An 18,786-nucleotide genomic window follows, 5' to 3' on the forward strand; every position below is an offset into this window, starting at 1 on the left:
CTATTCCTTCTTGTAAAGTTTTCAGTGTGTCGGCTTTTACCTCGAGGTCTTTGATCCATTGCTTTTTCTGTGTATGTAGTACCCAGGAATCCAACGCTGGCCTTCCTGCATGCTAGGCAAGCACTCTACCAATAGGCCAAACTCCCAGCCCCAAGCATTACAATCTTTGATGTTATGTAAGCATTAAAAATGCAAAATTTGTTCTTAACTCAGAGAACTCAGAGGGGAGAGAGAGAGAGAGAGAGAGAGAGAGAGAGAGAGAGAGAGAGAGAGAGAGAGAGAGAGAGAGAGAGAGAGAGAGAGAGAGAGAGAGAGAGGGGAGGGAGGGAGGGAGGGAGGGAGGGAAGAAAAGAAAGGAAGGGACGGAGGAGCAGCGGACTAGATCATAGCTTGGCAACCCTATTCTAAGATACTACTTCACTTCTTCTTTGAGGTGCAGCATCTATGGTTAAAAAAAATCATAGATGTGGTATTTATACACAGTGGAATTCTATGTTGCTGTCAGAAAGAACAACATTGCCCCATTTGTAAGGAAATGGAAAGACTTAGAAAAAATCATATTAAGTGAAGTAAGCCAGACTCAAAGGAACTTAGGCTCAATGGTTTCCCTCATTTGTCATAATCAGTAAAAACCTTGGGCTCTACTAGCAGAGATTTACAATAGAACAAAACCTAGAAACATAAGGCCATATAGTATGACGCTAAATGAAAGGACCTCCAGGATATAAAAACAAAAGCCATATAATGAGTGATTGTTGTCCTTAATGTACTATGTCATCTCCTTTGCTGTTCCTTGGTTACCTCATATTGTTACAGTATTTCACCTTGTTATCTGTTATATTGGATATACATGTATTTGGTTATTTGAAATCAGATAGGGAAGGGGGGAAAACAAGAGGAGGGGCTGGAGTGGGGGGAGGGAAATGGGGTCCAAGACCCGAGAAAGTTTATCAATGTATGTGAAGTAATGCACCCTCTATCTGGTGAATATAATATAACTTTTCTATTAATTGCAATAAAAAAATATATGAAAAAAAAGAAGAACCATGTAATCAAGGAACTGATTTTCTAGAATAGTTAATAGATTCAAAAGACATACAAATTCCCAGAATAAATTAGGAGGTGGAAGTAACACTATTTAAAATACATTTCTTTACTGTTTCCAGTCTAATGATCTGATCCCACATTATTGTTTTAGTAGTCCAAAGTAGAAAATATCTATTTTCACTATGAAACAATTGTTTCCATCTACTTAGTTAAAATTTTTCTGCTCTGGGACTGGGGCATGACTCAAGTGACAGAGCACCTTAGTAAGTACATGGTTCTAAATTCAAACCTGCAAAATACAAAAAGAGAATTCCACAAAACAATTTCCAAGCTAATAAATTTTTAGAAAAGCAATTTGATTTGACCACTTTCTAAATCACTCATTTAAATGAATTTTAGTTTTTTTAATTTTATTTTTTAAAATATAAAATAATGTTTATTGGGATTAACTTCAGTAAATGAGAACAAGAAACTAGAGGAACTTTATAGTTATTTCTGTTTTGTTATTTTCCTTTTATCTTATTTCTTCATTTATCTTTATTTAGAAGAAAAATGGGGGACACAGAAGTGATTGAACAAATGCAGCACTGATACTCAGTAGACACTATGTTAAAACTGAAGTACAGAAGTTGTGGGTGGGTGTGGAAGAGGAAAATTTGCAGAGCAAAAGAAGGGTTTAAAAAAAAAGAGGTATTTATGTATTTTTTTTGTTGGTTGTGGGGCTTAAACTCTGGGTGTAGGCATTGTCTCCGAGCTCTTCAACTCAAGGCTACCACTGTATCACTTTGAACCACAGCACCACTTCCAGTTTTCTGGTGGCTAATTGGAGATAAGAGTCTTAGGAACTTTTGTGCCCAGGCTGGCTTTGAACCATGATCCTCAGAACTCAGCCTCCTGTGTAGCTAGGATTACAGGTGTGAACTATTGGCTCCTGGCTTGAACTTTAACTTTGTATTAATTTTTGCAGATTTGTACACAAAAGAATTTTAGTTTGTGTAAAATAATTATACCGTAAAATCATTGTTTTAGAGTACATCCTTTCTGATGTGAAATTAGTATATATGAATTATATAGATTTTATATATGGGGAAATGATTAATTGAGAAAGAATTCTGCTTAATGTCATCCACCAGAAAATTAATATTTTCCATTTCTCCCCCCCAATTTTACATAGTTTAAATAAAATATGATGATTCATTACTCCAGGTTTGGAAAAACTAAGCTATTCTCAATGGAAGCTCTTAGCGGTGCATTATAGCTGCCTCCTTTTCATATTAATCAAATGCATGGATATATTGTTTCTTTAACCAAAATTATATTGGTGGTTTTTTGGGTAGTTCCTTGTTTTTACTAAAATCATGCTCTTACTTGCAATCGTAGTTAACTCAGGGAGCTGAGATCTGAGGATCATGGTTTAGCCAGGGCAGAAAAGTCCCTATCTGCAGTGTATTAGATGTTATAAGTACTCTAAGTATGATTTTGTTGATTTTTTTGTGGTGTTTGGGGTCCACCTAGGTTCTTGTATATGCTAGTAAGCGCCTTTCCACTGAGCTATACCTCTACTCTAGAGATAAATTATACAGGAAGCTATGCATGAGCTATGTGCAAAAACTCTGCCTTTTTATATAAGGCACTTGAGCTTTAAACCAATTTTGAATACATGGGGTTTCCTAGGGATAATCATCTATGGATACCAAGGGGAAAATCTTGGATAATGAAATAATATGAATATCTGAGATTAAGGTCCAGGAGTATGGCCTAGTGGTAGAGTGCTTACTTAGCATGTATTAAGCTGTGGGTTCGATTCCTCAGTACCACATACACAGAAAATGCTAGAAGTAGTGCTGTGGCTCAACTGGTAAAGCACTAACCTTTAGAAAGCCCAAGGACAGTATTCAAGCCCCAAGACTGGCAAAGAAAAAAGTTATTTTTGCCGGGCGCTGGTGGCTCATGCCTTTAATCTTAGCTACTCAGGAGGGTGAGATCTGAGGATCACAGTTCAAACCCAGCATAGGCACAGAAGTCTATGAGAACTTTATCTCCAATTAACCACCAGAACACCAGAAGTAACACTATGGCTCAAGAGATAGAATGATAGACTTGAGCTAAAGAGCTCAGGGACAGTGCCCAGGCCCAGAGTTTATGCGCCATTACCAACATAGTTTAAAAAAAAAATCTGAGGTTAAATATAAATATCATATCAAGGGGCCAAGAGTGTGGCCTTAGTGGTAGAGTGCTTACCTCTTATGCATGAAGCCCTGGGTTTGATTCCTCAGTATCACATGCACAAAAAAAGCAGAAAGTGAGGCTGTGGCTCTAGTGGTAGAGCACTAGCCTTGAGAAAGCTCAAGGACAGTGCCCAGGCCCTGAGTTCAAGCCCCAAGACTGGCAAAAAAAAAATATATATATATATATATAATATCAATACATATGAATGAGCCAAACAAAATCCAATACTATGATTCACATATAAATAGACATATGGATAAGCACACCCAGGGAGAGAGCCAGGGAATGGTTGACATTGTCCAAAAGGGAATGTACTCATTACCTGACCTCTATGACTGTAATTCCTCTGCATATCATCTCAGTGATGACAATTAGAAAAAAAGATGATGAAAGGAAGAAGATAAGAAATTGATTCAGAAAGATTAAAAATAAAAGAGATAAAGATGCAAACAAATAAAAAGAAATTGGAGGTCACAGTCTTAATACCTAGAAAGACAAAATTCAGAGAAAATGAAAAGGACATTTTTTTCATAATGCTAAAAGCTGCAATTCACAATGAAAATGCAGCACTTGGAGTTTCTGATAAAACAGCAAACAGCCTTCATTAAGATGTTATGAGAGGGGCCGGAAGTTTGGCCTAGTGATAGAGTGCACGAAGACCCGAGTTCTATTCCTCGGTACCATATGCATAGAAAAAAGCTGGAAGTGGTGCTGAGGCCCAAGTGGTAGAGTTCTAGCCTTGAGAAAGTCTAAGGACAGGGTTCAGGCCCTGAGCTCAAGCCCAAGACTGACAAAAAAAAAATGTTATGAGATATTTCAGGATAAATAAACAGAAATCTCCTCTAAAAGGAGATTGTTATACTCCTCTCAAGAGAAAGGTCAGCTGGGCGCCAGTTGCTCACACCTGTAATCCTACCCACCCAGGAAGCTGAAACCTGAGAATCTCGGTTCAAAGCCAGCATGGACACAAAAGTCCAAGAAACTCTAATCACCAATTAAACACCAGAAAACCAGAAGTAGCACTGTGGCTCAAGTGGTAGAGTGCTAGCCTTCAGCTGAAGAGCTCAGGGACAGCACCTAGGCCCAGAGTTCAAGCCCCACAACCAACAAAAAAAGAAAAAGAAAACTCAAGCTGGGCACAGTGGCCCAGGCCTGGTATCTTAGCTACTTGAGAAATAGAGATCAGAGGGTAGTAGTTAGATGCCAATTAATTGTGGAAGTTTATGAGACACCATCAAACTCATGGCTAGGGTAGTACACACCCCTTATCCAAGCACAAGAGTAGGACTGTAGAACTCTATTGAGCTCTATAGAGATTCATTCAAGTATAACTATCTTCTAAGAACAAAGCTTATTTTGAAAAACAAAACAATACATACCAAATACCTAGCACTTTACAAAAGATAATGTTTGGGGACTTCCTAACTTATTTAAAAGATAAGTATGGAAAATTCTTATAAATAGCTCAGTTCTTACTGAATCTATGTCCTTGTAACTTAAAAGACCTTACAATATAATTGCTCTGTAAATATCAGAATTTTCTAAATATTGTGCAGTGCACACAAAGAACCTGTCAAAGGGCTTATCTTGTACTTATCAGCTTGTTTATTTTATGCCTCCAAAAAGCTGTATTTTTTAACAAGAGCAGCTGCTACTTTGTAAATATTTTAATAGCCCCTGTTAAGTAGAGCTGTCAGTTTAACAAACAATTTTATAAAAGAATTTCATTCTTCCATGTGATTGCACATCTTGAAATGTGTTTTACCCTGAAAATCCTTTAGAGATCTTAGACTGCAAACGATATCTCCTTTGAAGGCATAAAGCCAACAAAAAGAAGAGAATGATTTAAGAATAATGGGTAAGATCACTAGAGAAATGGTGCTGTTCATTTAAAAACATAATGTATCATGTCAATACGCTCTTTTAGCTTACTTTTCTTCTTGTGAGTCCAGCAGTTTGTCGATATGGAACAACACTGGCTTTATGCCAGATATTTCAGGTATGAACCTTGATTCCTACCACTTAATAGATACTGGTTTAGAACAAGCCAATTAACTTCTTTGACCCTTTGTTTCTGTATCTGCAAATGGGGTAATGATACCTGGGGCATAAGGTTTGCAGGGTCATTATGAGAATGAAAGATAATATATGTAAATGGACTAACTCAATAAGGGTAATAATTATTAGTCTGTCTTACCTACTTAGCAACCAGGAGTCTCCAGGTCCTCTCTTATTCATTCTCCTTTACATTTTTATTCACCCAACTTATCCCTTCTTTTTTTTGTCTATTTCATGTATTCAAAGTGATAAGTATTTTAGAGGTAACCTAATTGTGTTAAATAAATGAAGAAATTGAAGCTCAAAGAGATGAAGTAACTTGTCCAAGATCACAGTTAGAAAAAGATCAGAACCCAGTCTCTCCAGTTTTTCAGTTTTCCTTCGTTCTGTGAAATTAAATTTCTTGAAGCAATTCTATCTGGGTTGAAGGTTCATGGTGGAAGAGAGAAAATATGAAACAAACATAATAGAGAAAAAGATTCATTTTTTGAAGTGGAAGAGTGTTCCCCTTTCTACAGCATGCACAATGAATTTTTCCAAAGAGTTAAAATTTTTAGGCTTTACATAGCCTCCGCTTCAACTACTCTTAAACTATTTGTGTATTATAGAAGGCTAATTTTGTGCTACAAACAAGTGTGGCTATGTTCCAGAAATGCTTTATTTGGACACTGAAATTCTGATTTCCTATAATTTTCACTTCTAAGAGTATATTGTTTCTTTTCATCCATCTGGAAATGCAAAAACTACACTTAGGACATGAGCCACACAAAGCCAGATGGCTCAGGAGATGGGTGTATTTGGTCCTGTCCTACAGCCAACATGGAAGCCTTACATGCTGATGCTAAATAGACAAGATACTCAGCTTTAGTATTATGGAAATAATAGGATCTGATGGGGACTAGGATAAAGATGGTAGTTCAACACGCTACTATTCTTTGGAAATAGAGGAGAAATATTGCCAAGTCTTCCAGGTTTAAAAAGAACAGAAAGGGCTGTTGAGTGTGGCCTAGTGGTAGAGTGCTTGATTAAAATGCACGAAGCCCTGGGTTTGATTCCTCGGTACTACATACACAGAAAAAGCCAGAGTGGTTTTTGTGGCTCAAGTGGCAGAGTGTTAGCCTTGAACAAAAAGTCTCCAAGGACAGTGCCCAGGCCCTGAGTTCAAGTCGCAGGACTGGCAAAAAAAAAGCTAAGGTTATAGATTCATATCTGAAATTTACCAATATTTAAATATTGGTAAGTAATCAAGTACATTTTAAAATACTGTAGGTCAGGCAGCTATAAAATGAATTTAGTACATGGACTCTCAGTTTAAAATATTGGTTCTAGAACATGAGAAAAGGTATCAATGTATGTTAAGTAATACACCTTCTATCTGGTGAATATAATGTAACCCTTTTATTAACTACAATAAAAAAATATTGGTTCTAGGAAAAGAAAGCAAAACAAATTTGATAGTTTTTATCGAATAAACCACGATCCAGAAGATCAGTTACCACAGATCAAAATGACAAATACACAATACTCACCCAATAGTTATAAAATATACACCCCTATATGTGTACACAGAATACCCTCTAGAAATGACCATAGGAAGGCAGTATAAAGAAGTTGTTTTTTTTTCCCACATGGTACTGGGATACAATCTAGGGGTACAGGCAAATGATATATCACTGAGTACATCCACAGCACTAAAATCTTCTAACAAATTCAAAAGGATCGAAATCATGTATCTTTTCTGATTACAGTAGAATAAACTAGAAAGCAATAACAAAAGGAAAACAGAAAATCCACAAATACATGAAAATTAAGCAGCATACAACTAATGGTCAAAGAAAAAAGCAGCAGAGAAATTAGAATATGTTTCATTTCAAATGAAAGTGAAACTACATACTTCTATTGATGAGCTATAGTAGAAGCAATACAAAGCGAATAGTTGAAGGCCATATGTACTAACATGAAATCAATAGGGCGGGGCAAGATGGTAAATTAGAATAGCCTGAAGGAGGCAAGTCAGTATTAAAAAAAGGGGGAAGAGATAAAGTATTAAGAGGTGGTGAAATACCTAGGAAAAAGATAAATTGACAGGCAAAATTAGAAAATAGTCTGAAGCTCTTATCTACCCTCTCCAACAGGGAAAGGAATCCAAAAATACAATTACAAGGTGAGTCAAAAGGTCCTGCCCTACACTGACAATTCTAGCACCAGAATTCTCCACACTTCCACAAGCCTTAGATCCAGTACCAGGATCTCGTCTAACAGTGGATGTTCCTGTCTTTTCAGTGAAAAAAAAATGACATTCTGTTGTTCCTCTTATCTCTGACTGCTAAAACAAGGCATTATCTTGAGAGAGCCCAGCGTTTGAGAATGAGCTGTACTAGGGGGTTGGTAACAGGGATAGTCATGGCTCAAGTAGTTTTGCTATTCCCTGCCACAGTGTCTAGATGGAAGATTGCTATGGGAAGGGAGAGTGTGTGATATGAACCTGAAGAGGAGTTCATGCAGCAGAAAGCTCACCCAGTGAATGACCTAATGGTTGGAGGACCTGCCTCCCTGGTGAGGAACAAGTCCCATCATCTAAGTGTTAATTCCAAGGGTGACATAGTGTATGGTCTCTAGATCCTGAATATTGGTCACATGTTTTAGCTGCCAGCTGTATCCAAATCTCTGAGCCAAGACCCTCTAAGTCATGTGATTTCCCTAGGCTACTCACTCCCAAAGGAAGTCAACTACTGGGTAGATTATGAAAGCACTGAATCTATATCTAGGAACTGCACCTGCAGTGTGTTTGTTGTTCTGAGGGACAAAAATCCCTGAGTTAGGTTCTCCAGATCATTCAGTTTCCATGTCCCCTTCCACAGGACAGTGGACTACTGGGCATAGTCAGAAACATTAAGACCTGCCCCTGGGAACTGAATTGCATGTATATTAGCTGCCAGGTGGGATGAGAGCTCCATGCCTAAACCGTTCACATCAAATGGTTTCTGCAGCCTCCTGTGCCCCCAGAGGGAGATGAATTGCAGGACAGGGCCTGAAAGTACTAAGTACCACTTCCAGGAACTGTAATGTATTTGCTGCCAAGTGAGACAGAGAGCCCTGTGTCTTAGCCAGCAGTGTCTCTAAGTGCACAATGAAGAAAAGCTTCTATAGTGAAAACATGCCAGAAACAGACAACCAGCCCTTCTGCAACAGACTCCAGTTAGTTTTCCTTGATGTGAGCAGTGCTTTGGATCAAGTATGCTATCCTGAATACATCAATAAATACTTAACTATTGTGCCATATCCCAAGTCCAGTGGGAGAAATATTGGTAAGAAATAGTATGTTAGCCTTACACCATAAAGTCCTTCCTGAAACTGAGAATATTTCAACTGAAAGACAAATGGTTAAAACTAACAACCAACAATTTGGCCTCAGTTATACAAATCAGAATTGCAGAAACACAAGAAAACAAGATAAGACTCTTCTGTAAAAATACTGATGATGGCCGGGAGTTTGGCCTAGTGGTAGAGTGCTTGCCTAGCATGCATGAAGACCTGGGTTCGATTCCTCAGTACCACATACATAGAAAAAAAGCTGGAAGTGGTGCTGAGGCTCAAGTGGTTGAGCTCTGGCTTTGAGAAAATCCAAGGACAGTGCTCAGCCCCTGAGCTGAAGCCCGGACTGGCAAAAAAAAAAAAAAAATACTGATGATATCTCTTAGTTACAAACACTAACAGTATTGAAGTAAATGAAATCACAAAAAATTCAAGAAAGTATAAGACTGGCCAACAAATTGCAATGAGCTTGGGTGTACAATGAAGAAAGACACACAGAAAAGTCTATAAATGAAGGAAAGATAATACAGGACATGATATAGGAATTCAATAAAAGCAAAGAAATTCTTTTTGTTTTTTGTCATGGGGCTTGAACTCTGGGCCTGGGCGTTGTCCCTGAGCTCTTCAACTCAAGTCTAGCCAACCTACCTCTTGAGCCACAAGACCACTTCAGGTTTTCTGGTGGTTAATTGGAGATAAGAGTGCCCGGGCTGGCTTTGAGCTGTGATCCTCAGATCTCAACCTCCTGAGTAGCTAGGATTTACAGGCATGAGCCACTGTGCCTGTCTAAAAGCATAAAAATTCTAAATAGAAAAATAAATGGAGATTCTGAAAATAAAAAGCTCAGCCAGGTACCAATGTCAGACACTTAAAATCCTACTTAGGAGACTGAGATCTGAAGAATTGAGGTTTGAAGCCAAACCTACGCAGAAAAGTCCTGAGATTCTATCTCCAACTAATCATCAAAATCTTGGGCCTAAGGGTGTGGGTCAAGTGAACAGAGTATCAACTAATCCAGCAAAGCAATAGGCCTTGTTGTTTAAACCCCATTACCTACAAAAATATAGGCAAATAAAAATGATCAGCAACAAAAACTCATTTGGAATGTGTCCCTAGCAGACTGGATCAAATTTAAAGCAGAAAATCTGTATTTCAGACAGAGTGGATATATTTGAACATTCAGATAAAAAGAAAAATAATTTTTAAAAATACTACTGGAAAACAGGAGACCTCTGAGCCACCACTGGTGGCTCAAGCCTGTAATCCTAGCTACTCAAGAAGCTGAGATTTGAGGACTGCCATTCAAAGCCATCACAGGCAGAAAAGTCCCTATGGGACTCTTACCTCCAATTAACCACTTAAGAACTGGAAGTGGCACTGTGGCTCAAGTGGGAGAGCACTGGCCTTGAGCACAGAGAGGCTCAGGGACAGGGCCCAGGCCCTGAGTGCAAGTCCCACAACCAGCAAGGAAAAAAAAAGTCTAATCCTACAAATCAAGGACATAGGAGAAAAGGAGCAAGTTAAAGGCAGAGAACACATACTTAAACAATTATAGAAAATTATTCAAGAGAAATAGTCATGCAGACATGGGAGGCTTTTCGAACGTCATATAGACAAGACCACAGAAGAAAGATAAATGCGACTATAAAAATACAGGAAAAGCTGGAAGTGGTGCTGTGGCTCAAGTGGTGGAGCACTAGCTTTGAGAATGCCCAAGGACAGTGTCCAAGGCCCTGACTTCAAGCCTCAGGACTAGTAAAAAAATATATATATATATATATATGTATACATATATATATGTGTGTGTGTGTACGTATACTATATATACATATATGTAATACTTTGCTTGGCATGGTGGCTCACTCCTGCAATCCTAGCTACTCAGAAGGCCAAGATCTGAGGATCGTGGGTCAAAGCCAGCCTGGGCACGAAAGTCTGTGAGACTCTTACCTCCAAGTAGCCACCAGGAAACTGGAAGTGGCACTGTGGCTCAAGTGGTAGAGTGCTATACTTGAAGAGCAGGGACTAGCACCCAAGCCCAGAGTTCAAGCCCCATGACTGACCAAAAAAATCAGAACCTGAAATCATGATGGTTTTATTAAATTCCTTTGTTGAAGTAAGTATAAAAATAATAGAAGTCAAGAAGGACTGGGATTTTCATGATTTTCATTGTGCACTATGTAGCACATTGACAGGATAAAAGAAGAGTTCCACTGGGATCTGTGAAGTTTTTCAGTAGTCTTAACATTTGTAGGAGTTAGCAGAAATTGTACTTGTATTTGATCCATGTCTTAATTCTTTTTTTACAGAACTTTTGGGGCCTTTGGACAGAGGGGAAATGCTAAGTGATGCTTTTATTGGACTGTCTTTAGTACCTCAAGGGGAAGAATCATTTCCAGATACTCTTCTTTCCTTTGGATCTGTCCACAAACATATTATTCAGCAAAAAATAGTGAATGGTTCTTCTAACAGGTAAGCTATGTTTAATTGAAAAGTTATTCTATAAAAGGAAATATTTAGTATTCAATACTTTAAATATTCCTTGCTCAACTAAAACCTAATAGCTAAGCAAGAATATCTGAAAATACCAAGGAAAAGATATACATTTTTCTTCTGGCTAAGACTTTGCAGTAGTTAGTTAGGTAATGCCAGAGCAGGCTTAATCCAAGCAGAAATGAACATAAAAAGAGTTCTGTTGGCTGGGAGTTTGGCCTAGTGGTAGAGTGCTTGCCTAGCATGCACAAAGACCCGGGTTCGATTCCTCGGTACCACATGCATAGAATAAAGCTGGAAGTGGTGCTGAGGCTCAAGTGGTAGTGCTCTAGCCTTGAGAAAGTCCAAGGACAGTGCTCAGGCCCTGAGCTCAAGCCCAAGACTGGCAAAAAAAAAAAAAAAGAGTAGTGTTAAAATGAATTTTCTCCTAGACCAAAATGAAATTACTGTAATATTTGTTATATTGTAGTTATCATTTTCCTATCAAATTCTAGGACTGTTAGACAACATTAAATTTTATTGATTTTTAGGATATATAGTTTAAATAATTTATGTGATCATACTTCCTACTAGTTTTAAAACTGATAAATGAAAATTTCAAAATACATCTTGCCACATAGGGTTGAGAAAAAGTGAATGTGAAATTAATATTCTACTGATATGAACAGTGATAATTATAGCACTATTTTCAGCAACAGTATTATTTTCTGAGATGATTATAATATTAACTAAGATGACAATCTAAAGCATAGTGTAATATACAAACTAATAACTCTCCTAGGCTTGTGAACCACATGAACTTTTTAATGACTACTCAACCCTGATATTTTAATATGGAAGCAGTCATGGACAACAGTGTATATATGTGAGGGAGTATAGCTATGTTACAACAAAACTTATGGAAACAATGCATCAAACTTGATGCCTGGATTATATTTTACAGATGATCCTAATTAAATGTACTATTTGTAGAAATGCTGAATTTAAAATTCATGTATATCTATTATACACATGTCCTTATAATGTTCTTGAGGAAAATGCTTCAAATCACATAAATTAACAGTAAAGAGGATCAGCATTTCCAAGTACGAGTGTTTATTTAGATCCTCTCTCCAGAAAACTATTATAAAACTATACAAACCTCCTCTCTGGGGTGGGGAAAGCAAAGGCAAACAACAAATAGGGAAGCATTTATTCGTTAAAAAAAACTGCTTAACTTTTAGAAATAAACTAGGAGTCTATGATGATCTTGCTGGAGATAGTTCTCATATTCCTGCCCAAGCTGAAGCTAGTTCTTCTACCAGTTAGGACTGATTTTGAAAGGAGTTAAGTATAGAAAAAACCTTGCCCAACAGTACTGCCAATAAGAGTAACATTGTTACTTTATTACATTGTTACATCCTTGTTAGTAAAATTAGTGACAGAGTTAATGGGAAATGACTGGGGAAAGCAACTGTTCTGACCTCTTGATTGAGCAAGTGGCTGAATGACAAGCTGGTCAAAAATTTTAACAGAAGAGAGCAGAGGGCTAATTGAGCTCTCCACAATTTCCTGATGAAACTATGTGATCGCACTTTTTTTTTTTTGCCAGACTCAAGGTGTGTGTGTGTGTGTGTTCCTAGATGGACTCAAATGTTCAATTTGGTGGTGGGGGAGGGGTTGTATTCTATTTATAATTAGTTGGAATTTGAGACATTGCCTTCAAGTCATGCTCCAATCATAGTTGCTAAGCAGCTCATTTCTTCATCATCATCATCATCATTATTTTTTTGGTAGTGCTAGAAATTGAACTTGTGGTCTCATGTTTGCTAGTCAAGTACTGTACAATTTGAGCCATATACTAGTCTCTCATTTCTCCCTTTTATCTATGTTCTCTACTATTTATAGAAATATTGGGAGTTGGAAGCATAGGAAACATGTAATATCCTTAGCCATTTTTGCCCAGTAAAACAATTTTAATGGGCAGGGACTTTGGCTTAGGGATAGAGTGCTTGCCTAGCATGCATGAAGACCTGGGCTTGATTCCTTGGTACCACATACATAGAAAATCCAAAAGGGGTGCTTTGGCTCAAGTAGTAGAGCACTGGCCTTTAGGAAAGCCCAAGGACAGTACCCAGGCCCTGAGTTTAGTCCCCTGGAATGGCAAAAAAAAAAAAAAAATACTGAGTTGCATCTTGAACAAACTGTAAAATTCACCAGTATTATGGTTAGCTTAGGAAGTTATATGAAGTTCACCACAATCCAGTTTTGTAACATTTCCAAAACTATGTGCCCAATTTTACTCTCTACTCAATCTAAGACAGCCACTACTCTTCTTGCTGTTTCTAGAAAAATTTTATATACATTTTCATTTGGGAGCTATTATGAATAATGCTATTGCAAGTATTCATGTCTGAGCCTTTGGGGGAGGCACTTTAACAAAATAAAGGGCAGGAAAATACTGAACAGATCCTACAGTGATTGAAACACAGTTGGTAATAACATAAGACTGATTGAGATTTTCTCATGTCAACTGAATTGTATAATGCCTGTATAGAAATTCATAATTTTTAAAAAATTTGGCACCACTAAGGCTGAGCTATGCCTCCAGCTCTGTTTTCTACTGGCTATTTTCAGGATAGGGTCTTGCTTCCTACCTGGGAATGCACCATCTGCACACATTATGCTTCTCATCATCGTAGAATCACTCCACTGATCCAGTTTCCTTGCATGAAATGGAGTCTTGTGAAAAAATTCTGCCCATTATCTCCAAGTTTCCAGTTCTCATCCTTTCAGGTAGCTTGAGATAACAGGCACATGCCACTGTGCTTAACTCTGGGTCTAGAAGGAATCTTATAACCTTTGCTGTCCTGGCTGGCTTTAAACTACAATCCCCGTATTCTCAACCTCAAAGTAACTAGATAAGCAGTGTGAGCCAGTGGCACCTGGCTTTTTTTATCAGGGTAACATATAGAGGGGTTACAGTTACATTGGTCAGGTAGTGGGTACATTCCTTCTTGAACATTGATGCCCCTTGTCACCTGGCTTTTTTCTTTCTATTAAAACAACAAAACAAAGAATTGGTTCTTTGAAAAAATTAACAAAATTGACGGGCTCTTAAGCAAATCTTAAAAAAAAAAAAAGAGAACACACCCAAATAAAATCAGAGATGAGAATGGAAATATCATGACAGAAGCTACCAAGATCCAGAACATGTAAGAGAATACTTCTGAAACCTTTATGCCAACATTTGAGAATCTGGAAGAATTTCTAGCAAATATGGATATACATAAACTAAACCAAGAAGATCTAAACCAACTAAACAGGCTCATTTCAAGTAATGAAATAGAAATGGCAATAAAAGGCCTTCCACTCAAGAAAAGCCCAGGACATGATGTATCCACAGCTAAATTTTATAAGGCCTTCAAAGTACAACTCACACCAATTCTATTCACACTCATCAATGAAATTGAAAACGCAAAGCTCTCTGCCAAACTCAATTCTATGAAGCCAGCATAACCCTCATCCCAAAACAAAACAGGGACTCATCAAAGAAAGAGAACTATAGACCCATATCTTTGATGAACACTGGTACAAAACCTCTCAACAAAATCATCTGCAAGAACTCATCAAAAATATCATACACCTTAATCAAACAGGATTCATCACAGGGACACAAAGCTGATTCAGTATACGCAAGTCAACTAATATAATTCATCATGTCAAAAAAACCAAGAACAAGAACCACAAAGTTATCTCAATTGATGCAGAAAAAGCATTTGACAAAATGCAGTACCCCTTTATGATAAAAGCTCTGGAGAAACTAGGAATCCATGGAACATTCCTCAGTATAATAAAAGCTATACATGCCACACCTACAGCTAGCATTATACTTAATGGTGGAAGGTTAAAGCTGTTCCCACTAAAATCAGGAATGAGACAAGAATGTCCACTCTCTCCACTCCTCTTCAATATAGAGTTAGAATTCCTAGCTAGAGCAGTACAGTAAGAAGCAAACATAAATGGAATCTAAACAGGGAAAGAAGAAGTTCCTCTTTGCAGATGACATGATTCTATATGTAAAAAACCCTATGGACTCCACTGCCAAGTTACTCAAGCTAATACAAAACTTTGGTAAAGAAGCAGTGTATAAAATCAACCCTCAAAAATCAAAGACTTTTCTGTATGCCAACAACAATAAGAGCAAGGCAACTTCTTTTGCAATACCCTCAAAAAAATAAATAAAATATTTAGGAATTAACTTAACCAAGGAAATAAAGGACCTCTATGATGAAAAGTTTAAAAACCTGAAAAAAGGCTATTAAAGCAAAACTGAGGAAGTGGGAAAACCTCCCATGCTCCTGGATTGGAAGGATTAACTTCATGAAAATGTCAATACTGCCAAAGGCTACCAACAAATTCAATATAATACCCACCCATCAATAGACCAATGTCATTCTTTAACAAAATAGAGGAAGCAATCCAAAACTTGGAATAATAAAAGACCTGGAATCGCATAAACAATTCTTAGCAGAAAGAACAGTACTGGAAGAATATCAATACCAAACTTCAAACAAAATGAGGGGCAGGGGTGAGAGGAGAGAAATGGGGACCAAGACATGAGAAAGGATATCAATGTTTCTGAAGTAATACACCTTATATCTGGTGAATATAATGTAACCCTTCTATTAATACATTTAAAAATATATGAAAAAAAAGAAATTGAAATCTGAATAAGGATACCAAAATATGAAATCTACATGCAGGAAACTTTTAAATGCTTTGAAAAAATATAAAATAAACTTTTTTTGCCAGTCCTGGTTTGGAGCTCAGGGCCTGAGCTTGGATTTTCTCAAGGCTAGAGCTCTACCACTTGAGCCTCACACCACTTCTGGCTTTTTTCTATGTATGTGGTACTAAGGAATTGAACCCAGGTCTGCGTGCATGCAAGGCAAGCACTCTACCACTAGGCTAACCTCCCGGCCCCAGCAAGACCTTCTAAAATATAATCACTTCCTGTTACTCAGGTGTCCATTTTTTCTATATTAATTGATAAATTTAATGGAATCCCAACAAAAATACCAGTAAACTTACAGAATTACACAAGCTAATATTAAAGTTCTTATTTTAAAAAAAGTACCAAGGGAAACGCACACACAAAAAAGAGAAACCACTAGGTAAATTTTGATCTACTAGAGATTTTTTTTTAAACACACATTATAAAGCCTTTAAAACTGTCTCATTTGTCGTATTCTTCATTAAGTGCCTGCTAGATTATTACCTTTTTCCTCATATGCCTTAGTTGTAAAGTCCATAAAGGTGGGCATGTTATGACCATCATAGTATCTCCAAGCCATATCAAGGTGTCTGGTAATGGCTGGCACATATTAGGTAGAGAATATATTTATACCACCTTCTTTTTTGCCATAGATAAGAAGCAAATGATAATATGTGTATAATAATGGTAAATTTTAGAAGAAAAAATAATCTTTGAACAAGGAAACCTTTACTGGAAAGGTTATATTTGAGTTAAAACCTGAATTGCAAATAATTAACTATTTGACAATGTGAGGTCACCAGAACTCCAAGGAAAGAAACTTACATGCCAAAGGCGGAAATAAGTTTGAGAGGTTCAAGTAGCATCCAGTATAGGCACACTGTACAGTGAGTGTGATTGGGAGAATAGGTAAGTTACTTAGGACCTTAGTAGGCCATTCGGTTGGTCTTCATTTTCATTGCAGCACGAATTTATTGTAGGATATTAGAGTATGTGCTAGGCAGAAAGGCCTCTTACCAATATCCATATCTTTATCATTAGAATTTCTGAATATGTTAAAATTGCCTTGCAAAGTGAAGTTAAGGTGGCAGATAGAATTAAGGTTGCTAATCATATGACTATGAAATTGGTGTATTGATTTAATTATCTAGTTAGGCGTAATGTAATCCGTAAGTATGGAAAAAGAAGTCAGTGTCTAGAGTCTATGTGAGAAGAAATCTACTCATGGTTGCTGATTTTAAAAATAGAGAAAACATGGAACAGGCCTGAAGACCAATGGAATAGAACTGAGGACCCAGATATTAAACCACAGACCTATGGCCACCTAATCTTTGATAAGGGAGCCAAAAAAATAGAATGGAAGAAAGACAGCCTCTTCAACAAGTGGTGCTGGCAGAACTGGTTAAGCACCACCAGAAAACTAGAGTTGGATCCTTCTTTGTCACCCTGCACTAGAATTAACTCCAAATGGATCAAAGACCTCGAGGTAAAAGCAGGTACACTGAAAACTTTACAAGAAGAAATAGGAGATACACTAGGTCTCCTTGGCACAGGTCGAAACTTTCTTAATAAGGACCAAGAATCACAACAAATCAGAGAAAGTCTGGATAAGTGGGACTGCATTAAACTCAGAGCTTCTGTGTGGCAAAGGACATAGCTAGCAAATTAACTAGAAAGCCTACAGAGTGGCAGAAGATCTTCACTAACCATACAACAGACAAAGGCCTCATATATATATATATGTATCAACAGCTCAAAAAATTGAATCACTCCAAAACTGATCTCCAAAGAAATAACCATCCCATTAAAAGATGGACCAAAGACCTAAAGAGAGTCTTCTCTGAAGAATAAATGAGAATGGCCTATAGATACATGAAGAAATACTTGACATCTCTGGTCATAAAAGAAATGCAAATCAAAACAACTCTAAGATTCCACCTCACTCCAATTAGAATGGCCAAGATCAAGAAATCTAATAATAACAGATGCTGGAGGGGATGTGGCCAGGAGGGATCACTACTACACTGTTGGTGGGAGTGCAAACTCATTCAACCACTATGGAAAGCAATATGGCAGTTCCTCAAAAGACTAAACATAGACCTCCCCTATGACCCAGCAATTCCACTACTTCCCACTTACCCAATCGTCCAGAAACAAGCACATACTAAATCTACTAGCACAATAATGTTCATTGCACTATTTACCATAGCAAAGATATGGAACCAACCCAGATGTCTCTCAGTTGATGAGTGGATCAACAAGATATAGTAGTTATACACGATGGAATTCTATGCTTCTGTCAGAAAGAACGACATTGCCCCATTTGTAAGGAAATGGAAAGACTTAGAAAAAAATCATATTGAGTGAAGTAAGCCAGACTCAAAGGCTCAATGGTTTCCCTCATTTGTCATAATCAGTAGAAACCTTGGGCTCTCCTAGCAGAGATTTACAATAGAACAAAACCTAGATACATAAGGCCATATAGTATGACACTAAATTAACCTCCAGAATATAGACACAAAAGTCATTCAATGAGTGATTGTTGTCCCTGATGTACTATGTTATCTCTCATCTGTTTTACTCTCACTTGGTTATCTCATATTGTTACAGTATTTCTCCTGGTTATCTGATATATTGTATATATGATTATTTGGTTATTTGAAGTCAGATAGGGAAGGGAGGAAAGCAAGATGAGGGGCTGGGGTTGGGGGAGGGAAATGAGGATCAAGACACGAGAAAGGGTATCAATGTATGTGATGTAATGCAACGTCTATCTGGCATATATAATATAACCCTTCCTTTAATTACAATAAAAAATATATGGAATAAAATAGAGAAAATATGCCAGCCAGGTACAGTGGCTCACACCTGTAATCTTAGACACAAGA

General features: G+C 37.5%; 1 protein-coding gene across 3 annotated transcripts in view; it reads left to right on the plus strand.

Annotated features, from left to right (window-relative positions):
* The window catches only part of Wdpcp (WD repeat containing planar cell polarity effector), a 246,792-nt gene that overhangs the window by 197,933 nt on the left and 30,073 nt on the right, over positions 1–18,786 (plus strand). For all 3 annotated transcript variants that reach the window (XM_090336831.1, XM_090336830.1, XM_090336832.1), the window contains exon 15: positions 10,959–11,121. In XM_090336831.1, the coding sequence (XP_090192957.1) occupies positions 10,959–11,121 (163 nt within the window). The remainder of the gene's footprint in view (positions 1–10,958; positions 11,122–18,786) is intronic.

Source organism: Megascapheus bottae, chromosome 7, assembly GCF_031878675.1.
Source record: "Megascapheus bottae isolate mThoBot1 chromosome 7, mThoBot2.hap1, whole genome shotgun sequence".
Taxonomy (NCBI): domain Eukaryota; kingdom Metazoa; phylum Chordata; class Mammalia; order Rodentia; family Geomyidae; genus Megascapheus; species Megascapheus bottae.